This window comes from Caretta caretta, chromosome 1 (genome assembly GCF_965140235.1).
Source record: "Caretta caretta isolate rCarCar2 chromosome 1, rCarCar1.hap1, whole genome shotgun sequence".
NCBI lineage: Eukaryota > Metazoa > Chordata > Testudines > Cheloniidae > Caretta > Caretta caretta.
Window position 1 is genome coordinate 267,694,514 of NC_134206.1, and position 25,637 is coordinate 267,720,150.

At 38.6% G+C, this 25,637-nt stretch overlaps 1 protein-coding gene across 10 annotated transcripts in view; it reads left to right on the top strand.

Annotated features, from left to right (window-relative positions):
• Positions 1-25,637, top strand: part of ANKS1B (ankyrin repeat and sterile alpha motif domain containing 1B) — a 770,082-nt gene that overhangs the window by 107,577 nt on the left and 636,868 nt on the right. For 9 of the 10 annotated variants that reach the window (XM_048835480.2, XM_048835488.2, XM_048835486.2 and 6 more), the window contains exons 3-4: positions 6,261-6,417; positions 22,481-22,777. In XM_048835480.2, the coding sequence (XP_048691437.2) occupies positions 6,261-6,417; positions 22,481-22,777 (454 nt within the window). The remainder of the gene's footprint in view (positions 1-6,260; positions 6,418-22,480; positions 22,778-25,637) is intronic. The other variant, XM_048835481.2, reaches the window with a different exon arrangement.

The window sequence follows — 25,637 nt, forward strand, 5'->3', positions numbered from 1 at the left end:
GCCCTGATGAGACTTCCTTTTGAACCAGTGGATCCCTTCTACACCTCTATAAGAAAACTGCATTCGTAGTGGCTATTATATCTGGTAGGAGAATTAGGAGCTTTAATGACTGACCCTCTCTACACCACCTATTGTAAAGAAAACACCCTCCCTTTTTACCTAAGGTCACTACATAGTTCCACATTAACCAGGTCACTCAGCTGTTGGTTTTCTACCTCAAACCTCACCAAACTAAAGATGAAGCTTCTCTTCATATCCTAAATATCAAAAGAGCATTAGCCCTTTATTTGGAAAGGACTAAACTCTTTCGGGCCTCCCTCAGATTGTTTGTCTCTTTCACACATAGAGTTAGTGGAGCTCCTGTCTTGACTCAGAGACTTTCTAAGTGGTTCTCTCAATATATCCTCTCTTGTTGCAAAGCCACGAATATCCAATCCCCTCCTTGGGTATCAGCCCAGACCACTAGATCACAGTCTACCTCTACAGCCCTATCAAAGAATGTTTCAATTGCAGAAATATGCAAAGCTGCAACATAGGCTTTGGTTCACACCTTTTCTAAATATTATGTTCTAGTTCACACCAGGGCATTTGTTGCCTGTGGTTCTGCAGTTTCCAGATAGTCTTAGATCTGTCTCCGAAGCCCCTACCTCCTAGAGGGTCTGTTTGGGAGTCATCTGAAGTGGAGCACCAGTAGGGGCAATACTTTAAGAAGAGATTACTTACCTGGTACAGTAACTGGAATTCTCTGAGTTTGTCCCTATGGATGCTCCACCACCTACCCTCCTTTCCCTCTGCTTCACTGTCTTTGCCTTGTGGACTTCGCAGGAAAGAAATAACTGAGGACAGTTTGTCCGATACTGCCCTATATATCTTTAGTATGGGGTACAAATATAACAAGGGCACATGTGCAGACTGAATAGACACTCTACCAAAAGTCTCAAATCAAAGGCACATGTGCACCTAAATGGAACACTTATTCTCAAAGAACTCCAGTTAATGTCCAAGGTAAGTAACCTCTCAGTCTTAACATGTGAAAACAGTCTAATAAATTGACTTAACAAAAATATTTGCATTAAACTCCTTTCCCAAGTGGCATATTTACAGAAGAATTTCTGAGACTATATGATTGGCATGGAAGAGACAGTATCATGCTCAAACAATTAGAACAGGAAAATGAGAGTCAGAATCAGAGTTCTGGATTCTGTTTTGATTGTTCCACTGTCTCTTGTTTGACTTTGAGCAAATCTCTTAGCCTCTCTGCCTTGATTACCCCATTTTTAAATTGGGGCTATTAATACTGTCATGTCTTTTCATGGTTTGAAGAAGAGTTGGACATCAAGACTGGAGATAAGGACCTGATTCAAAGCCTATTGAAATTAATGGAAAGACTTGCACTGACTTCAGTGGGCTTTGGATCAGACCTAAATAAAACAACATAGACCCAGAATAATTGTGTTCCTAAATCTGTTTTATTCACAAATAGTTACACTCTTGGCTGCAGAAAGGTGAATTAAGATAGAAAAGACAGGGTATTTATTATGTGTGATTAATTGTGTTACACAAACCTGCCATTTCTCTAATATTACTGTAGACTATATTCATCTTACAGCCCATAAGTGCTAATTTTATTTATAAATTTACAGACACAAGAGAAAATAATGCTAAGGTCAGCATTTTGAATCCTCCAAGCTTCACTCCTGGAGCTAGATCCAGAATAGTCAATTACTGTCATTTATCTCCCTGGAATTAGCCCAAAGTAATTAATGTAGTCCACTAAACTCTGTCTTTTTGAAAAAACAGAAACATCATGGGCCTTTTCTTATGATTTATTCCTTGTGCAACTGTGTATTCCCAGTTGTCAGAAGACTAAGGCTTAGCTTGCAAAAACTGCCCAGTTTTTTTAGTTTAGCTGTGAATATTTCAGAAAATATGGGAGTATTGAACACAAACCACCGCTTTGCTACTTTAAAAAGTGAAAATCTGAGCAGAAGCATAAATGTTTCTATGATATCCAGAACCAGCCATAGACTTCAGGCTAATCATAATAACATATTAGCATTCTCGAACATAAGGAGGATATGATGCCTCTTTAGGTCTGTTTACATTATCTATTTAGTTAATGTTTTCATATCTTACACTATTTTTTCTTTAAGAGATTAGGATATTACTTTCAAACACACTCATTGTTAGCCTAATTCTGCTTCCATTGAAGTCAAAGGCAGGTTTAGATAGGATTTTTTAAAAATAGGATTACAACAAAAATGGCTAGAATTTGAAACTTGAAAGTTGGTATGGACATAAGGCACAATCCTATGGGGTATAAGTACCTCCTGACGGTTGCAGAGCATCCTCAACTCTGACTGACTTAAAAATCAATTCTAAGCATGCTTATTATAATTTGGTAAGAGTTAGGAACACCTAATGAAGCCTCAGTCTCCCCATCACCACTCTGAGAGATCACAGTGCACATTTATCCTGCCCATTTTGACAGGCAAGAGGACAGCTGCTTCCTTGAGTAAAGGGATGAGCAAAGCAGGTGCATCTGCTGGGAAAATGTATATGAGGGAATTTGTAAATATCACACTGGTAAACACAGGTTTTAAAATTATTCAAAAACAATGTCTGTCTTATCATCGGGGACAGAAAACAAAACAAGAGTGCAATTTTTCTGAAGATCCTGTGATTGGGTATTTGCATATTTGTTACATTCAATAGTATTTACCAAATATCCAGCTTTTACTATTCTTTTTAAAAAAGGAAATATCTCTCTGTGTTGTAACAAAAGAGCTGTCAAAATGTAAACCTGTTAAAAACACTCTCCAGCCAAACAAAAAACAACCACCTGCAAGTGTGGAAATTAACTCTGCCCCCTTCCCATTCACCTCAATAAATTTGTTTGTGAAATTCACATGTAAATGAAAACAATTTACAGTAAAATTAACCACAGATGATGTCTTTTTTCCCTTTTAATTTTAAATAGCAAAAGAAATGAAATGACAAAAGGTACATTAAAATGTTAGGGTTGCAAATTAAAATCACAAATAGTCAGAAAATTAAAAAATAGCATTTTCTATAGCAACATTAATTGGCTGTATTGCAGATATATTGCGTTGTCTGTTCCTGCCATTTTCTCGTTAAGCTTGTATGTTATAATAAATATATTACTATTTACTATAAAATATACAGGATGCACAGTGGAGCCCAATCAACATTGTTACTGGAGTCATAATTTTGACATTTTCTGATTGTTTGTGATTTTAAATATGAACCTTTAACATTGCTTTAATGTGGTTATTCACATTTATATAGAACATTTCTCTTAAACTCCTTTAAAGCTATTTTTTAGCTTTAGTCCATGACCTCTGATTCTTGTGTCCTATCAAAACAGCTTTTATCCTATCAGTTTCATGGCATCACAGTACATACTCTTCAAATGAGCTGTTAAAAAGACATCCATTCTTTACATTTTTGATAGATGTCTGTAGTAAGTTAAGGTTACCTTGGCACTCTTTGAAAGAGTAGAAGATAACAAACAACCTTGAACATCAAAGACTATTTTAGTAAAAGAAGAAATGTTGGCCAGGACATAGAGGTTATTTACCACCGAATGAATAATGTGCTATGTTTGACCTCATAATCACTGCCCTCTCCGTAGTAAACTCAGTGCTTTGTGAAGTGCTGTGGGGTACCTAGAAAGAAAAACGCCTTAAAATCAAATTCAGAACTATTCTAATTATACTTTTTTACCAGCTGATTCTATCACTTCTATCATTGTTCTATTCTGTACCTTTTATATCTCACCAATGATCTTTTTTTACTGCCAGTGTTCATCATGTGTACTGCAGCCTACTAGTAGTCTAATATGTTATAATATGTTCCTTTAAGATGTCATTTATGGCCATCCAATATTTCTATTGTATGTCCTTATATTCTATTTGTTCTTGGTTATGTTTGTTCTCACTCCCAGGTCTTTTTATTGCTTAGTGTTCAGTTAAAAGTATACTCTTTAGGCAACTTTAACCCCCCTAGACTTCATTAATTTGTATCTGCCCAAACTGCAACTTCTGAGCTACCATGCTCATAAACACTCTAGCTTTCCCTGAATTTTGATTTCATTGTTCTACATCATTTGCTGATTCATCTGATTTGGAGAAAACAAAAGTATAAAATATGTATTTATTTACTACTCCATCTTAGTTGTATTTTGATCAAAATATTTTGTTTATAGAATAAATATTGGATCTAATCCCAATTGCTGCAGTACTCCATTCATTATCTTCTGTGTTTTTTAACTTTTTACTAGTACAGTATGCTACCCTTTAAACAACATATTATATTTTCTCAATCAAATGGCTCTCATCCTGAAGCAAACTCCTAAGTTAACTATGCCCATCAGCCACTTGAGGCAGTTCAAGGCACATTTTTGTTGAATGTAAAAGTGTTGGCTGCCGAAGAGCCCACATCATGTCAAACCTGTCAGTCACTTGCTTCCACCAGGAAGTAGTTGAACTTATTTCTTGGGTCCACCCCTTTTGGAGCAAAGAAGTAGTGAGGCTAACCTTGCTGCCTGTGGCCTTTTTTCACAGTTTGACCTAGTCAGTGGTAGGTAAAGCCCAGCATAAGATGTCACTCAAGTCCCAAGTGCAATGGTCCATTGAACTGCACAGCCTTTATTTGGCCTCCTTGTGCCAGATTTGTCATGTCTTCTTCTGAAGGCAGCAGTGCTCTTTCAGTGGCAAGATATGAGTGCGTCTCAGTCACTGGTAGGCTTTCTCCCTCCTTCGTCCAGTCTCTCTGACAGTATGCCATTGTTCTTATTGCAGTGTTTGGGACAGATTTAGGGACCACAGCTATTTCCTCAGGGTTTACATTTGCCTGTATTTTTAGTCAAGGCCTAAGTTCTTAAGGTATTAAATAATGTTTTTTGCAGTCTGCTTTGAAAGTACTCCTAAGGTTTTTGGTACCTGCCAGTGCTTAAAGAGCCACTGTTTGCTTGCCAAGAACTGCCTCTACTAGCTGATGGGTTTAGTTAACTTATTAATTATTCAGGGCTGTAAGAAGATCATTCCATGAGAAGACAAATTTACAGGTAGGACACAACTGATTTATTTTTTAGCATACTTGCTAACTGTAGCTCATACCTTACTATCATTTTTTAAGCAGAACTCCCTGTTGAAATCAATATGGAATTTTGTTTAAAAATCAGTGGCTTAATATAGCCCCTTCTATTTAATCTCTTATTATAAAGTATGGTAAATCCCTACAAATTACAATTTAAAAATGGGTTTCAGAGTAGCATCCATGTTAGTCTGTAGCCACAAATGTGCCACAAGTACTCCTTTTCTTTTTAATTTAAAAATGCTACCAGGAACCAGAGTAGCAGCCGTGTTAGTCTGTATCCGCAAAAAGAACGGGAGTACTTGTGGCACCTTAGAGACTAGCAAATTTATTAGAGCAAAAGCTTGTGCTCTAATAAATTTGTTAGTCTCTAAGGTGCCACAAGTACTCCTGTTCTTTTAAGAGGAACCAGATATAGGTGAAAAAATAATAAAGTTGTTTTGTTCCTCATTGATCTTGGGAGATGGAGAGTAAGAAGCCAAAAATGAAAACAGGATTTGCATTGAGATTAGTAAACACCTAAGTGTGGTATCGTTAGATGATCTCTTGCTATGAGACTCTGTGGAGGCAATGTCATGAAGAAGAAAAAGGGGTTACTTACCAACCATAACGCTTGTACTCTATATAAACTGCTTTCCACACTGACCCTCCTTCTTCCGCTGTGCTTCAGAGCTCAACTCATAGCAATACTTCTGAAGGGGAAGAGGAACTAGGGAGTGGGATTCTTATAGCTTCATTCTGTGGAATGTAAGTCTGAAGGGACATGCATGTGCTCTCTTACTGCCAGCTACTGTTTAAAAAGGTTCTGTGACTATGTGGATAGGCTCATGTGTCTTACAATGTGTCTCTGTGGAGGCAATGCGTTAAAAGAACCAGCATTACTGTCAGTACGTAATTTCTTTATTCAGTCAATAAAATAAAGAACAAACATGAAATTCAGTCACATATACCATTTTGGGCTATGTTTTGTGGTCTCTATTCAGTTCTTAGGCAAATTAATTTCAGTAGGTTTGCATGAATGACTGTGGGATTTGGCTTATCTGTTATTAAGAATAAACAATTTGACAATGTGTACAAACTTCATAAAACAAGCTGTCCTCTCAATTTTTAGCTTTTTTTCCTCCTTCCCCCCTGTTTTCCAGGGATATAGTTCTCAAATTACTTCAGTATGAAGCATCAACTAATGTGGCAGATAACAAAGGTTATTTTCCTATACACTTGGCTGCTTGGAAAGGAGATGTAGATATTGTGAAGATTCTCATCCATCATGGGCCATCACACTCCAGAGTGAATGAACAGGTGAAGTGATTAAAAATCTTTGTTTATGTCATCAGAAAATAAAACTAAGTATTGTTTAGGCTTGACAGAGTTACAGCCAGATTCAGCAAAATATGTCTGTTTTCCATGCAATTTAATGCTCTAGAAATTTATTTTTGGGTTTGGTAAAGTCTTCCATGTTGCATGTGCAGAATATATTTTCTGCTGAATTGGGCATAGGCACTAAAAAAACTATATTTAAGGAAGATTGAGACATTGCTATTTGTTTCTAGAGTTCTTTTGAAGGCAAAACTTTAGCTTTCACAGTACCCCCATTGTACAATCAAGTACAATAAGCAACATACTCACTTTTAACATATTCACTTCCTTAAAAAACTCTTATGCAGTAAATTTCAAAATTTTCCTATCTATCTGGAATATTTGGAATGTAATGTAAGACAAATTTATTGTGCAAACATATACTATAAACAAACATGGTATGCATATATCTGAGTAACAGGGGCTAAATTATCCATCCTTTCAGCTGTATGGCAAATGCTGGCAAAAAAGACATTATAGTAGGTAGGGGGCAGGGTCTATTCAACAGGCTATTGACTGATGATATGGCTACTGTAAGACCCTCTGTGGCTGTTATGCATGTTTTATAATAGTTGTACTTGTGGGATTAGTGGCCAGACAGCAGCCAATCCTTGAGCAGAGCCCATGTCAACTGACCCCCAGGCTCAGGTATTTTCCTAACCCCACCAGAGCTGTAAATTAGTCTGTGTAATGGCACTACCTGGTCAGGAAACCTCTCGGTGCCTTGCAGTATAACAGATTCTCTAGACTTCCAACCTGCTCTGAGGATGGTTCCTGTTCCTGCCCCAGCCTTGCCTAGGCCCCATTCCAGCCTTGTCCATGCCCTGTTCTGATCTTGCTCCAGATCTGTTATACATCCGCTCCAGCCTGCATCTGCCTCCTCACCCCCAGACCCTTGGACTCTGACCATCCATATTTGAACATAAGAACATAAGAACGGTCATACTGAGTCAGACCAAAGGTCCATTAAGCCCAGTATCCTGTCCTCTGACAGTGGCCAATGGCAGGTGCCCCAAAGGGAATGAACAGACAGATTATCATCAGGTGATCCATGCCCCATCACCCAATCCCAGCTTCTGGCGAACAGAGGTTAGGGACACCATTCCTGCCTGTCCTGGATAATAGCCATTGATGGACCTATCTTCCATGAATCTATCTAGCTCCCTTTTGAACCCCGTTATATTATTGGCCTTCACAACACCCTCTGGCAAGGAGTTCCAAGGGTTGGCAGTGAGTTGCATGAAAAATACTTTCTTGTGTTTGTTTTAAACCTGCTACCTATTAATTTCATTTGGTGGCCCCTTGTTCTTATATTATGAGAAGGAGTAAATAACACTTCCTTATTTACTTTCTCTATACCACTCATGATTTTATAGACCTCTATCATATCCCCCCATAGTCGCCTCTTTTCCAAGCTGAAAAGTCCCAGTCTTATTAATCTCTCCTCATACGGAAGCTGTTCTATACCCCTAATCATTTTTGTTGCTCTTTTCTGAACCTTTTCCAATTCCAATGTATCTTTTTTAGATGGGGCTACCAGGCAGTATTCAAGGTGTGGGTGTACCATGGATTTACATAGAGGCAATATGATATTTTCTGTCTTATTATCTATCCCATTTGACTTTTGGCATGTAGCTGGACTTCAGCTACAATACTCATTTGACTTTGTCTATGGACTCTGATTTCAGTTTTGACCCCAACCTATGCCTGAACCCAGGTGCCAGCACTGCCCTTATCCCAATCCTGAACCTCTGCTCCATCCACAATGCCTGACTACCTGAAACCAGCACCTGACAAGGATGAGAACAGTTGAGTTACAGGATTATCACATTGTCAATGTGATGCACTCTTCTGCAGTTAAGTGCTGCCTCTGTGCAAGAAAGAAGCAAGGCAATCACTATGGCGACACCTGGCCACCACCTTGAAGAGACTTCTCAGGCTTCCTTGTAGCTCCTGGGTTCCTTGTCAGCACACTTGGAGAAGTAGGGCTGGTTGGAAAAGATGTTGTTGTTTTTTCATGAAAAAATTAGAAAGAAATGGAAACTTTTCATTTCCATTAGAATTTTTTTATTTTTTTTTATTTTTTAAGAAAAACATTCAAAATGAACTAAATGAAAATATTCGGTTTGCTTCAAACGGAAAAATTGCATGTCTTTTTGAAGGGAGGGAGAGTTCCCTCCTTTTCTGAATGAAATAAAAATTGCATTTAATTTATTATTAAATTTTTCATTACAAAAATCAAACCAAATGAAAATTTGTCATGATAAAAATTTTGACCAGCTGTACTCTAAATCTGAAGAAAAAGCACATTTTCTGCTTCCTGAAGTAATGATTTGCCAGGAGCTGCTGCCAGTGCACATAGGAATAATGAACAGTTACTGGCCTTACTGAGGCTGTGCAGGTCCCTGCCAAAGGGCAAACCATCCCTGTTAGCTTACACAAAGACAGAAAGAACTCACTTGCAAGAGACGAGGCCCTCCCTGAAAGAACAGATGAGTCAGAAGATGACAGGTTTCAGAGTAACAGCCCTGTTTGTCTGTATTCGCAAAAAGAAAAGGAGTACTTGTGGCACCTTAGAGACTAACCAATTTATTTGAGCATGAGCTTTCGTGAGCTACAGCTCACTTCATCGGATGCATACCGTGGAAACTGCAGCAGACTTTATATACACACAGAGAATATGAAACAATACCTCCTCCCACCCCACTGTCCTGCTGGTAATAGCTTATCTAAAGTGATCATCAAGTTGGGCCATTTCCAGCACAAATCCAGGTTTTCTCACCCTCCACCCCCCCACACAAATTCACTCTCCTGCTGGTGATAGCCCATCCAAAGTGACAACTCTCTATACAATGTGCATGATAATCAAGTTGGGCCATTTCCTGCACAAATCCAGGTTCTCTCACCCCCTCACCCCCCTCCCAAAAACCACACACACAAACTCACTATCCTGCTGGTAATAGCTCATCCAAAGTGACCACTCTCCCTACAATATGCATGATAATCAAGGTGGGCCATTTCCAGCACAAATCCAGGTTTTCTCACCCCCCCACCCCCATACACACACAAACTCACTCTCCTGCTGGTAATAGCTCATCCAAACTGACCACTCTCCAAGTTTAAATCCAAGTTAAACCAGGGGACACCATCACAGGGCCTAATAACATCAGCCACACTATCAGAGGCTCGTTCACCTGCACATCCACCAATGTGATGTCACCAATATGCCATCATGTGCCAGCAATGCCCCTCTGCCATTTACATTGGTCAAACTGGACAGTCTCTACGTAAAAGAATAAATGGACACAAATCAGATGTCAAGAATTATAACATTCATAAACCAGTCGGAGAACACTTCAATCTCTCTGGTCACGCAATCACAGACATGAAGGTCGCTATCTTAAAACAAAAAAACTTCAAATCCAGACTCCAGCGAGAAACTGCTGAATTGGAATTCATTTGCAAATTGGATACTATTAATTTAGGCTTAAATAGAGACTGGGAGTGGCTAAGTCATTATGCAAGGTAGCCTATTTCCCCTTGTTTTTTCCTACCCCCCCCCAGATGTTTTGGATGAGCTATTACCGGCAGGAGAGTGAGTTTGTGTGTGTATGGGGGTGGGGGGGTGAGAAAACCTGGATTTGTGCTGGAAATGGCCCACCTTGATTATCATGCACATTGTAGGAGAGTGGTCACTTTGGATGAGCTATTACCAGCAGGATAGTGAGTTTGTGTGTGTGGTTTTTGGGAGGGGGGTGAGGGGGTGAGAGAACCTGGATTTGTGCAGGAAATGGCCCAACTTGATTATCATGCATATTGTGTAGAGAGTTGTCACTTTGGATGGGCTATCACCAGCAGGAGAGTGAATTTGTGTGGGGGGGTGGAGGGTGAGAAAACCTGGATTTGTGCTGGAAATGGCCCAACTTGATGATCACTTTAGATAAGCTATTACCAGCAGGACAGTGGGGTGGGAGGAGGTATTGTTTCATATTCTCTGTGTGTATATAAAGTCTGCTGCAGTTTCCACGGTATGCATCCGATGAAGTGAGCTGTAGCTCACGAAAGCTCATGCTCAAATAAATTGGTTAGTCTCTAAGGTGCCACAAGTACTCCTTTTCTTTTTTCAGAAGATGAGGTAAGGATTGTCAGCCCCTTTCAGTCTATGTCCCTACCCACACAGTCATTAGGTGGAGTAATAAATGCTTCATGAAGGCTTATACTTCTAAAAAAATCTTTTTTCTATCCTCCAAAGGAGTCTGGCTAAGACCTTCCTGGGAAACTTCCGTAACTTTATCCAGACAATTATTTGCCTCAGCCCCTAAGACTAAATCCATGAGTATAAGTGCCAGGCTTTGGCACTTCCTGAGTCTTGTTGTTTTGTTGCCTCCCCAGTTACCTCCTCAGGAAGGTGAGGTGTCAGATTAAGCCTGAGGTGCAGCCTGCTGATTTAGCAAGGAATCTCAAACAAACACTGGGAAAATGGTCTGAGGAATGTCTGAACCTATGAGACTATGAAGGCCAGAGGAGAAACTGGATCCTTCAGAGCCACCCTTTTCCTGGGGGTGGAGAAGCATGAAAGATCTTGCCCTGTGCCTGAAATTTTATGTAGACAGCATTTACCTTCATGGATGACAAACAAGATTGTTCAGAAGATGTAGATGTCACAATGCCTGGAGTGACTCACAGTTAAGAATGACAAACTCAGGACCGACTGTCAGAAAATAGGACAGATAGTCCAAAGTGGTGGTATAGTCTATCATTAGATTTCACCAAGCTGGTAACAAAAGTGTACTCCTGTATCACTATATTAGTTTTATCCTGGAGTCACAGACAGTCCCATTAAGCATTCCAGCCCCCTTTTACCACCCAGAAACCAGGCAGTCCAGAAATTAACAATCTCTCCCAGGATCCAGTATTTTATAGATCTTGCTCATAGCAAGACAAGCTGAAAACAGTTTGGCAGGTGTTCCCAGCATAGCATGTGTCTATAGATTTCCCATTGTGGGACATTCAATGACCCACTCTTTGAGGTTAAAACAAGGAGGAGTCCTTGTGGCACCTTAGAGACTACTCTGAAATCTTTGAGGTTAACCTTCTACTTCCCATGCATATACATGTAATCCAGTTACACTGATTTACATAAGGTAATTGCCAGCCATTCATTATAACAGAGATAGATAAGTGAAAACAGTACAGGCAATATTCATTAGTTTCATGCAGAGTATACACATCTTTGATCTTAAGGTTAATTAAAAGAAAAGGAGTACTAGTGGCACCTTAGAGACTAACAAATTTATTTGAGCATAAGCTTTCATGAGCTACAGCTCACTTCATTGGATGCATTCAGTACAGGTTACAGACAGATGAAAACAATACCATTAATACATTTTCCTTGATTTCTTATCAACATCAGTGAATGATGCCTACCAACTCAATTAACATCTCTTTGATATCCACTAACAAGTGAATGGATACAATTAACACTTCTTTGTGACCTGGGCGGGCTAGCTATCAGTGCCACAGTAGCTTCCTCAGGAATTTACAGAAATACGGTGATTTGACCTGTCAAGTGGATTTTGTAGTCCTGCACTGGTCAAAGATAGCTGATTTAATCTTGGATTCCAACGTCTCCTTCAAGGATTCCTTAGATAGAATGGTGGTGGAAGTTACCAGAAAGATTTTTTTTATCAAAGTCCCATTCAATTCTTGGCTCCTAATGATTCTTCCTACGTATTCAGATCTTCCATCTACTGGTTGTCTGAGATAAAGCAGAATCTAGAATTTTGTGCCACTAACCCTAAAAATGATGTGAAATCTCTCAAAGATTTTGCTTGCAATTAATAGTTTAAATCAAATCAAACACCCTGCTCTTCTTCTGACAGCTAATGCATTAAGCTCGTTCCTAATGGCATGACAAACCCTATAGGTGGGGGAGACCTTTCCTTCTGGAATCATGGTCCTCAAAGCATCCACTTTTGGGGCAAAATACTGAATTGTATCCTCTCAGAAAACAAGGTGTCCCTCCCATGTTATAAAAGTCAAACCTTCTGGATTTTACACAAAGGGTTACTACGGTGGACGTGTTGTCCCTTGACTTTAGCAAAGCTTTTGACACGGTCTCCCACAGTATTCTTGCCAGCAAGTTAAAGAAGTATGAGCTGGATGAATGGACTATAAGGTGGATAGAAAGTTGGCTAGATTGTCGGGCTCAACGGGTAGTGATCAATGGCTCCATGTCTAGTTGGCAGCCGGTATCAAGCGGAGTGCCCCAAGGGTCGGTCCTGGGGCTGGTTTTGTTCAATATCTTCATAAATGATCTGGAGGATGGTGTGGATTGCATCCTCAGGAAGTTTGCAGATGACACTAAACTGGGAGGAGAGGTAGATACGCTGGAGGATAGGGATAGGATACAGAGGGACCTAGACAAATTAGAGGACTGGGCCAAAAGAAATCTGATGAGGTTCAACAAGGACAAGTGCAGAGTCCTGCACTTAGGACGGAAGAATCCCATCCACCGCTACAGACTAGGGACCGAATGGCTCGGCAGCAGTTCGGCAGGGAAAAGGACCTAGGGGTTACAGTGGATGAGAAGCTGGATATGAGTCAACAGTGTGCCCTTGTTGCCAAGAAGGCCAATGGCATTTTGGGATGTATATGTAGGGGCATTGCCAGCAGATCGAGGGACGTGATCGTTCCCCTCTATTCGACATTGGTGAGGCCTCATCTGGAGTATTGTGTCCAGTTTTGGGCCCCACACTACAAGAAGGATGTGGAAAAATTGGAAACAGTCCAGCGGAGGGTAACAAAAATGATTAGGGGACTGGAACACATAGCTGCTTTCAACTACCTGAAAGGGGGTTCCATTAGGATGGATCTAGATTGTTCTCAGTGGTAGCTGATGACAGAACAAGGAGTAATGGTCTCAAGTTGCAGTGGGGGAGGTTTAGGTTGGATATTAGGAAAAACTTTTTCACTAGGAAGGTGGTGAAACACTGGAATGCGTTACGTAGGGAGGTGGTGGAATCTCCTTCCTTTGAAGTTTTTAAGGTCAGGCTTGACAAAGCCCTGGCTGGGATGATTTAATTGGGGATTGGTCCTGCTTTGAGCAGGGGGCTGGACTAGATGACCTCCTGAGGTCCCTTCCAACCCTGATATTCTATGATTCTATGATACTTTTCTATCCCTGAACAAGTGACTTATCCAGTATTGATATCTTGTCTCTTAGTACAGTAAATGACATGGTAGAGGATGGTACAGTGGCCAATTCCCCTCTCGTGTCTAATATTCTGAAACATTCACTTATTGAGACTCCCATTTGGTCCTTAGTTTCTCCCTCTTGTGGTAGAGAAACTAAGTAAACCGTCATTTTAAGCCATTCAGTGCAACAGACCAACATCTTTTTACCTTGGAAGTGGTGTTTGTAGTGCCATTGAAATAAACATATTATGTGAATTACTATAGTGCCTCTGGACCCTGATCAGGATTTTGCTAGACACTAAGAAGACACACCCAGATGAAAAAAATCTTACAATCTAATTAGAAACAACTTCAGCTATGAAGGTTGTGGAAACTGTGGCCTTATCTTGCCATCCACCATAGTTAACTTTTCACAGGCATAAGGTATTAGTTAAGGCTTACTCCAGTTTTCTTCCCTCAGTTTTCTCCCCTTTTATTTGACATTTCCTTCCCAAATTTCTGACTCTGCCTCCAGGCAAAGATAAAATGTGGCACAACTAAGATTTGAGAAGCACCCTTAAGTTTTACTTAACCAGGAATGAATACTTCCATAGAGTGGACTGACTGATCTTTTACTAGCTGTCTAAAGAGGGAGAGAGGGTGTAAAGCTATTTCACAGCCAGCTGGATCAGATCCAGTTTTCAAGAAGCCTGTGCAGCAGCTGAGACCCTGTGCCAGATCAGAATTTGCGCCCATTCCACTTGGGTTGTTGCCATCTCCTGCGCAAAAAGAGGAGAAATGATAGTTGATGAGCTGTGCAAAGCAGCAACTGGGCATTATCTCTATACGTTTACTAAGCACTACCAGCATTTTCTCACATCAGTCAGAGTGCTTAGAGCTGTGCTTCCATCTCTTTCAGGATGGAATGGGAATGGAAACTCAGTCTTCCTATTCTGTGTCCCTCCCCTTTCCCTGTGCCCTCTGCTCAGATTAATTTTAGGTGTCCTGGCTGGCCCTCCCCGAGGGTTTGTGGTATGCTGCTATATGGAACCCATGGTTTCTGCTGTTGACTACAGAGAAATGAATTTTAAACCCATTTAGCTGATTATTTTTGTGTGTGTGTTTAGCCTGTGCTATCACAAAGGCCCTCCCTAAGGAACATTTATTGCAGCAGACACTCACCAATAGCAAGAGTAGGCTAACAACTTTTCTTTCAGATTGAGAGGAGTCAAACTGGAGGGGAATGGGGGACCTAGAGAGTTCAAAAAATCCTGTAATTCAGTTGTTCATTATTTTGTCTACACCTAACCATCATAGGAATCCATGATCACATACAAATCCAAATCACATACAACTAATCTATAGGTAAGTGGGATTCAAATAGTTATTAGGCCTCACAAACTAATGCTCAAACATATGAAATGAGATTAAATATAATTCTGCTGCAAATGGAAGGTAGTAACAAAATAAGAATACTTAGGCTTGTGGAGAAAAAATAAGATTTTGAAAAACAAAATACCAAGTGGAATCATGATATCTGTTTAGAAATTCTTGATGGGAGTAATAAGGAGAGAGACACATTTTTAATGTGGTACAAAGGGATGTAATTAGAAGTAATCAGGTGAAAATAAGAAAAAAAATCATGGTAAGATTGATCTGTTAACAGCCCCCAAGGAAAGAAGTGGAAGCATTATAGTTTGACAGGTTTTAAAACTGATTGGAAGGAGCACTAGATAATATACTGTAGGGAACAAGCCCTCACTGGCAGTGGATTAGACTTGATAACTATATACTATAGATCTTTTCCAACTCAAATATCCATGAGTCTATGGATTTATATGGCAAATTGCCATATTATTTAATGTTCCATGCAGCATTAAGTCTTCCATGCAGCTTCTTCTTCCCTTGGAGGGAGAAGTAAGGCATAGTCACAGGTAGGTAGCCAATGGCAGTGTGGCAAGGCAACTGACCTGACTATGCTGTCAGAAAGGTAAGGGTCTGAGTGAAGCACAGAGAGCATGGTATTCCACATAAATGCCTCAAGATCTGTGGAGTTGAATATATAATTTCCCACACATCCTCAGACTCTTCCTTGTTTTATAGCCATACTCTCTGCCACTTCTTGGCCATCACATTTCTCACCCACCCATGCAAAGTCAGTTTTTTGCATGGCTTGCATTACTATTTTCTCTTTTCTGGGTTTTTCTGCAGAAAGGGATAATTTTGGGCATGATTAAAAATTGTTTACATTAATTTTGTAACATACCCTTACTTGTCACATAGGTTATTGCAATGTTACGTAAAATAAATGTTTCTGAAAAGAAAACAATATTAAAGAACAGAGCAAGAATCAAAGATGTACAGCAAATGAGAGCAGCATGTCCTACATAATAGTATTACATACACAAAACATATCAATTAATAGATTTCATATATGGTATTGTAAGTAAGCAGAAATATTTGCTACAGATTTAAAATATAATCTGCTAATGTTATAGAAACATATTCAGCATTTTAAGCTCTGAATGCCCCCTACTGTTCCAGTTATGTAAAACTGTGTCTTATAACCAGTAAGGAGGCCAACAATTGTATGACAATCATGGGAGAGGGAAATGTAGACTGACAACTCTCCAGAATAAACATAGATCAATAACTGTAGGGCAAATAATATATGATTAAGATTAGTGAAGGCATTATTTACATAGATATATTTTAGCTAATGTGAAAGGTATGTAGATTGAGTTACAAAATGTAAGAGGGTTGATATTGCAAAATGGAAAAATGTTTAAACCAAACTGATGTGGAATGCTGAAAATGTTTAAACTATAATTTGGCTGTAGATTGATTGACAAATGAGAGATCTGGATTCATTAATAAATTAATGCATCATATATCACTTAAAACTATAGGTACTATAAAATATATAATTGTCAGTATGTTCAGACTAATACTTTCATAAATATAGTTCCATCTATTTGAGCATTTCTTGTGGCAATTATAATTTCTCATCAAAATATGTATGTATATTAAGAAGCCATAATATATGTTTTTAAAAGTTAACATTAACCAAAGAATAGCCACCAGATGGCTCAATATGTAAATGTGAGTAGTGCAAGAAAAACTTGAAAACATAATCAGGTATAAAAAATGAAAGATATGGAGGATGACTACCTGGTTCAAATTGTGATCTTTCTACATTTATTGACAAAATATGAACATTAACACATTTAGAGAAATGACATGGACACTGATGATGTTTCTAGGTAATTTTCCTCTCTACAGTCTGTTAACTGTCTCTGCCCTTTTCTCAGCATCTGGCACAGACTTTTCCAGAACTTTATGCATTTAATTTAGAGCAGCATGCTTCAGTGCATCAGTTTGTATTTTTCATTACAAAAGTAATCTTATTTTATATTTCTGTAGTGTCTCTAGTACCTGTTCAAAAATCTGCTATAAGATGAGGAAAGGAGTGCTGGATGTCCTTATTGCTGTAATAACATGTTAATAATTAACTTTTGATACATTTATTGGGGCCCCTGAATCATCAGAATGAGGTATAGGTATTACATGTTCTTATTGATGTCACTTCAGTGACTTCAGTGGGTGCAAGGATCAAGCCCAAAATAGGCTAAGAAAATGTCTTTTTTGGATTCTGTATTTAATAAAAAAAAAAATCTATTCTCCCCCCACCCTCCATTTTTAAATGAGGATGTGGGTTGTCTCCTCCCAAGCATTCAGGGTATGCATAAAGCAACTTGAACTGCACTTACAAGAAAAAAAATGGGGAGAGATCTGAGTGTCATTGATTAAAAAAGCTCAGTACCTTTAATAGCTGCTTCCCTAAAGGAGAGAAATGAAAAGAAACATAATATCTCGCAACAAGAAGAGTAAATGGTCCTCAGCTCCTAATTAAATGATTATTTAAACATATTTATTTTCTTGCAACTGGCATTTGTAGCATCTGGTAGATAATTCTGGAATTTTACTACATTTCTGTTGCAAACATACTTAGTCTACAGATACTTAGTTCTCTTAAATGTCCTTGTGCTGGTTTGTTTGGTCTTCTGATCTGGCTAACCACTGGACTTAGGTTTTCTTACTGGGAACTGTCCAAGGCTAGTTTATGTGAGAACAAACTTTCACTATTCTCTCATGATCTCTAGATAGCCCAAATCATCCCTTTTCCATCCCCCACCCCCACCCAGTTTATGTTCTCCAGAAAACTATGATAAGATAATGGAAGCCGCATATATGCATCCAAGAGCAGAAAACAGTTATGGAAATGCAGACATTTTCTTAATTGAAGGTTAACATTAATCTCATCCCTGTATTTAAATCACCCAGTGGTTGATTCGTCATAAAATATTTGTAGTTTTCTGGGCAGACCAGGCCTTAGTAGGTCACGGAACCCAATTCCTCGACAAGGCAAGATAGCAGAAAGTTCAAACAGCTATGGAAGCCCCTAAATTAACAAACTGAAAGAAGCACACAAATCTCTGGAAAAATGCAGACCTCATATTAGAGAGCTCAAATAAGCAAGCTCTCAAGGTCCTACTTTCACAACTCTACATTTGCTCTAGGCTGGAATAGTTCTGTGAATGAGGGTTATTAGAGGAGTGGGGAGAAGATTGGGTCTTTAGTCTGTCTTAAAATACTCTGGATTTTTAATTAAAAAAATACTTGACTGTATTGGGCATGGGGTGAGTTCTGATTTCTGTTTGTTTTTGGATGGAGCGAGCTGTTTGTGTGGAAATATTTGGGCTGTACATGGCCCTGTCACTGCTCTTCCTTAGTTTACTAGTCCATTCCTGAAGCAAGGAAAGAAGAAGGGCAGGTGTCTTTCTAAACTTACTGTAAAACAAAGTCTGCACACCGAAAGAATCAAAAACAAATCCCTTCCTAGGGCATGGCTTTAACAAAGAAATTAACATCAAGCTCAAGAGTTCTCTCCAGTCATAGCTGCCCTTAGGGTTCCTACTACAGGATTAATCAGCCATTACCCCTTTCTAGAAAGACACTCCCAACTCCATTATAACCAAATAGAGTTAGGAGAACCTGCTTAACTTTTTCCAGCAGGATCAACACTTGATAACAGGGTGGAGTGCTTCAAGCAAGCACTGTCAACCTGTTATATGGCAGGAGGTGAATGTGGTTCATTTAGGATCACCCATTTATCTGTCTAGTATGTGTACCAACTCATGCTTTTGATGTCTCTAAGTCCTTGTTGTCACCGTGCCTCAGTGGGTCATAGCCATGTTAGATTTTTACTTTCCATAGGTCAAGTTAATTCATTCCTATGGTAAAAATAAACATGAGGGGTCTTTGGGGCAGGAATTTTGTAAGGATCCCCATCATTTCAGTGGAGAGCAAGGTTTGTCTACCCTGCCTGGTGGATCTCAACAGTTTGGCATGTGTCATAGAAGGTCAGGGCTGTTTGTGTGGATACCCAGTGCCTCTTCACTGGCTCTAGTTCCTGGGTTCCCACCCTACTCCCCCGCACTCCCCTTCTTCAACCCTGGCAAGGCTGGCAAGGCTGGCACCCTGGCAAGGCTGTTCTCAGGATCCTCAGGAGGGAGCTCAGTGGAAAATACCCAGGCTGTATTATTTTTTCCACCTGAACTGCATAGGGCTGGAAACGGTAATTGTATCCCCCTTCCCTCTGACATGCCTCCTGTTTCTCTTCCAGCCAATCCAGTCTCTACACGCTCCCCAGTATCACCTTGCAGAGTGCATTCTGTGGCATCCAAAGGGCAGGGAAACAGTGCTGTGGAGATGGCTGATCACCCCCGCCCTTTTTCTTCAATGCACAGATCTGGTGGGATGATTCAATCCTTGGTGATGAGCATGCCATTGCCAGCATGTTTTCAAATACAGTCCACTCCTTATGCAGAGTCCAAACTCCTTCCTTCATGGGAGTTGATTTTATTAACACAGAAATGAACAAAAATACATTAAGTTCAGCTCAGATCTTATCTCCAAGACAAGTTGGGCAGAACTACTCTATACAAATCCTGTCTTCTGTCTCTGGAGAACCTCTTCCACCCCTCCTACATTCAGAGTATTCTGACTGTAGGAACCCACTTAATGTTCCTCACTAGTATCACTACTTACTTACAGGATAAAGTATTTCAAGGGAATACTGACAGTCTGTCAAATTAGTTAGATAAATATTGTACAGGGTCCCCAAATAGGTTGGAACTCTCTCTTTAAAAGTCAGTTATTCTGTCTCTTGTTCACAAATAATTCCATCCGTTGTTATTTTTTTTGGAGAGGTGTGAGGTTATTTTGTATTATTAAGGTTAATTAAAGGTATAACACAGTATATACATTGCCTGTTCTATCAGCAGATATATATTGTTTAATTAATATCAGGTCTTTTCCAAATTGGATCTATTTCTAGTTCAGCAATGCCTATTTTTTTAATTTCAAAATCAGTTTGTCTTATCTTTAATCCAAGTATAGTTTTACTTATGCCAGTGGGCATATGCGGGTTTATGCAAAAAATGTAGAACGATATTTTTCAGAGAACTGTGGTTTACAAAAGCTCTTATTTAAAAATAGTGTTTTAAAATCTATTTTTCTTTAAATATGTTCTCATATAACAATTCAGGTCAGGTATTCATTATACAAAAGGAGTTAATTTTCATCCCATCCTACCGTATTAGGATTTTGGACTAACTGGTATCTTTAGATACCTATATGTTTGCAGCTAAACACATTTTGTTTGAATCATCCTTAGGAAAATGTAAATAGCCAGATCATTAGGGATGTGTGAACTGCAGATGATTTAATGAAAATGGAATTGAATTGTTTTCAGACAAATATATCAAAATATTGACATGAGATTCCAGATGCTTTTATATATCATCCATGAATGGCTAAAAAAGTTATAACCCTTCAGATTAAAAATTCAATTGTATATTTGATGGGTAGCTATATCTGATTTATAATTTTATATTAAACTTCTGAACCTTTATAAAATTTCTAGGGCCCACATTTTAAATTTTATCCATACAAAATGTGGATGCAGCTACACATCTAATTTCTATGTGAAACTACTTCCATTGCATATGCAGATAAGGGAATTGCATGCACAATGTACCATAATTGCCTATTTTATTGTAATTATCTGATGTGCATACATAATTGCTATAAGTGTGCATGAAAATTAGGCTTCAATTGCCTGTTTATTTTAGTGCAGTTTTGTTCACAACGTTTTGAAAATTTAGGCCTGTATGAATGACTTGTACTTGTGGTTTGGGGTACGGTATTGGGGACAAACTGTTTACAGAGCTTTTCGTAACTGAGACTTGTATCATCAAAGATGCACTGGGAGTCATTAGAGCATACAAAGGATCTCAAAAATCTCAACCATTGTAGTTTGTCTGCAAGACAGGAAGAGTGCAGTCAAAGAAGATATTGCTTACTCTCTATATTGGTTAGGATGTGGACCTAAGGAGGTGTTTGAACCAAACTGATTATGGAAGATGAGTCCCCCAGTTATCAGTTCACTTTAGCACGCATGCTCCACCTAGCTTGCACACCAGATACCTGCTTGGGGTAAAAATAAACAAAAGCTTTATTTAATGGACAAACCACATTTTCAAAGATGAAATAGTAAGGGAGAGCTAACATATACAAGTTGCACAGTAAATAAGCATAAAGACGCAGCCTCAGGCTTTGCAATTCTATATTAGATAAAATTCCTTTTCTAATACAAGTTACCTATTGCCTTTGCACATTTTGCCAACCTACCCCCTAACTGTAGGGGGGATCCAGTGTTTCACAGACAGTTTCTGGATGAAAGGCTTCTCTCGCCCCCTTCTCCCCCCCCCCCCCCGCTTCCTGGCATGATGACTCATGGTTATTCAGATTGGGGAGAATTCCCAGTTGTCTCAATGACTTTCCATTAATTCTAATGGCCCATCATTTGTCTTTTCTTGGATAGTACAATGCTAGGGGCTTGGAGCTAGTCTCCTCTGGCTGAGAAGACTGCCCCTCTCTGCCTAACTGCCCTCCACCCCAGTGTGAGGTGGCAGTGAAGCTGTAGTACAGATCATGAGAATGGTTTTCTGTAAACACAACTACATAAATCATAACCACAGTCTGTATACATATCTCATAATAACCATTAAGTTTATAGCATTAAATGTTTTCATGAAAGATCTTACTCCACATATTTTTATAGCACAATAACATTATATAGAATCAGTTGATTCAGCGGCTTATTCTTTTGGGTTCAAACCCCCTGTTTTCCCCGGGGGTGTCTGGACTCTGATTATCCCGCAAAGATCTTGCCACAAAGGTTTATAGTTGTCTTTAGCAGCAATATTTATAGTTAGATGCTAAATGATTAAAATGTTATTTAAACAATTTTCATTTTCCAAGTTTTCTCTGTATTTCTCTACTATCTTAACAAACTTTGCTTTTATTTCAAATGACCCGTTGTGGCAGGGCAGACTATTAAGTTGGGTGCTGTTAGAGCATTTCTGAGCAAAAGATCTTGAACCGTAATTTCAGAGGAAGCTGGGTCAAGAGAGAGGTAACAGGTCTTGCCAGATGGTCAGGGACAACAGGCACTGAAATTTCTTCCACTAGCAGTATGGTAAAGAAGATGGCTGCGACCAGTGTGGGCAAAGCTGAATTGCTGGAGGGTCACCAGGCTTGGTTAGAGACATTCTTACTAAATTAGTAACACTTCAGTAGATTTGTTTCCCAGGGTTTAAATTGCATCATATTTCAAAGCTTTTATTTACAATGGGTTAGTAAAGGCAGAGTTAGCATTCTGTGTTATTGAACATGAACTTCTTAAGATTTTCTTTTTTAACAGAACAATGAAAATGAAACGGCTTTGCACTGTGCAGCTCAATATGGACATTCAGAAGTAGTTGCTGTTTTACTGGAAGAACTAACAGACCCTACAATAAGAAACAATAAATTAGAAACTCCTTTGGATCTGGCAGCACTATATGGGCGTCTGCAGGTAGTGAAGATGATCATCAGTGCATATCCAAACCTGATGAGCTGCAATACTAGGAAACACACACCTTTGCATCTTGCTGCACGTAATGGCCACAAAGCTGTTGTACAGGTGCTACTAGAGGCTGGAATGGATGTCAGCTGCCAAGTTAGTGTCCTATTTTCTGCCAGTCTTTATATATAAATGAAGCTCCCAGTCATTTTTCTGTTTTAAAATACATGTATGTGGCATTTTTAAAAGAAATCATGAAATTCTGCAAGGTGATGTATAAAATAGACTAATATTTACAATCTATGGCATGTACTTAACTGCATACTATAGCCCTGATTCAAGAAAGTGTCCCTTGCTTAAATCCCATTATTTTAAAGTTAAGCATGTGCTTAAATGCTTCCCTGAACCAGGGCCTATGAGATTAATTGTATAGTTTGGGCCAGATCTTCATCTGATGTAAATTGGCATAGCCCCATCCTCAGCTGGTGTAAATTGCTATACCTCCCTTGGCCTCAATGACACTATGCTGATTTATATCTATTGAGGCTATGGTCCTCTGTGCTAAACAGAGTATGGAAGCTGGAAAATAAGTTTACCTGAAATTTCGCTTTAAATATACAGATAATCAGTTTATTCAACACACATAGACTTGAAGAATATATAAGAATGCCAAAACACAACTTAAGAAGAGAGCTGTTGGCAAGTTCAACTGCATCCACTGATTTGCCTGCCTCACTAGACCGCTTTGGTTGTCACGTGTTTCTAACTCCACCAGTTAAGTGAAGTTTGCCTTGGAAGCTGTTTTGTTTTGTAGGAGTGGTTAGAGCCACATAGCTTCCAGTTTCCAATGGTCTATCCAGCTCTAAAGACAAAGATATGGATGCTCAGGAGTTCAATTTTCTGATTTTTTTGGTCTTATTACATAAGCCTAGTACAAATCAATATTCACTGCACCAAAATTGTACTGCAATAGATTCCTGAAACTTCCGACTCAACATAATTATTTTCAGCAGCATACAATTCCATATTTAATAGGGTGCCAGTTTTAAATAAAAAATTATAGGGAGGCATAATAATACAATACTGTAGCAATAAACCATGTATATCCACTCTTCAATGTGGGGAAATGATCTGGCTTCTAAGTTAAAGAGTATGAGTAGAAATGTAGTGTTTGACTCTGTCTTACATAATATATGTGATTTCTCTTGTTTTGTATGGCTGGACTATGTCTGGAGTATAAATAATGTTTTTACTTCAAATATAAAATTGCTTGCTAGCTGCTAGGATTATCCTTTTTAGTTACACTATTTGAAAGTAAGAAAGCTAGAGAAAGGAGGAACACATCCCCCCAAAAAGAATTTCTGATCATATATCTCCTTTTGCATCTCCAGAAAATGAATGGGGAAGAAATAGACTGAAACTGCATTAATGCTGGATTGCATAAGAAATAGTATTTTGCTCTGAAAATCATCCATGTTGTAGAGCCATATAAATCAATAGAGTTACGTCAGGGATGAATTTTTATCCAATATCTTTACAAGATATGGGATATGCCCTTGTTATATAACTGGTATAATTTCACCACTGTTTTGAATTCTCCTAAGTCAATTTTATACAGTTTCATCATCAGTATAATACTTATTAACTGTCATATAAATATCTAGTTATAATGTATAAAATATTTTATTGAAAACATTCTTCACTCTATGCCTACTTCACCCCTTGACTCTTATTGTTGCTGATTCTCAAAAAAGTTAATGAAATTTCTTAAATGTGACCTCTCATTTTAAATCAGTGCTGTTTTTGAGCAGTTTGCAGCTGTTGGAGTGTTCTACATGATGTCCTACTAGAAATACTGATGACAGACAGTGTTTAAAAGACTTTAGTTTCTTAGTTTTGACACTGATTCTCTTTTAAATATAGATTTTACTTTAGTTTCTTGCTAGCCTTTATACAATAACTCACCTGTTTTTAGTGAGTTATGAAACATATTCACAACTTTTTAATGTAATTCTGTTTGCCATCTATGTTAGAATCCTACAATTGCCTTTATTTTCAGGTGCTCTAATTTTTCTTAACCAGTTTTGAAGCTACCCTTAGTTTGTTTCACTTTCCATTTTATGTGCTGGATCAATTTCTGTTTCTGCTATGTTTGCTCTTCTCTCCATAGTGAAGAATTTATTTATTTTCCCAGCAATATCCATCTTCTCTGTCAATAAATTCCCTTCATTCTGCATCTTGGTACATTGCCAAGTTGGCTCTGTCTATATTCTTAACTTATTAATTCTGTAACCTCTGAATACTTTTTTGTTGATAATTACTATCAGTTCATTAAACTGAACAGAGCGTACAACATAAGTCTGTTACTTAAAACTGAACTCAGCTGTTTTAGTATTCATTAAATTGCTCTGCATCACTAATTGGGAGAGAAAATATAAAAAATGTAACCCCGTGTGGTAAATTAAATTGTACATGTTCATACTCTTTAAACAAATTCAGCTTTATCAGCAGTAAAGAACTCTCAGAATGTAGAGACACAATTATAGAAGTATCTGCAATCTCCTTTGTGTTTGTAAACATTTATTTGTGTAAATGGAAGGTTTACTTTAGCCATTTTATTAATCTCTTCTGCACTCCCTGACCACTTTTAATCTTAGTAAATATTTCGGCTAATAATAGACAACATTTAATTTTGGATTGAATTAATCACACATTTTATTCATTTCCCAGGTCTTTCCAATGTCCTTCAGTCTGAAATTATTTAGAAGTGGGCAATACAAATCTGCTTCAACTGTTTATGCTTTGAAGTTTTCATTTTAATTGAAACATATGAAAAATACACAGGTTTTGGTGAGTGATAGACTTTGGGCCCTTAGTCTTAAATGACATTGCACAGTAGAATGTGTTCCATGCATAGTTGTGAATGCCGTTCACAACTTAGCTACCTCTGTTTATCCAATCTTTTATCTTACCCTGTTTTCACCTTCCCACTCTGTTTCATTAATGACGGCAACCT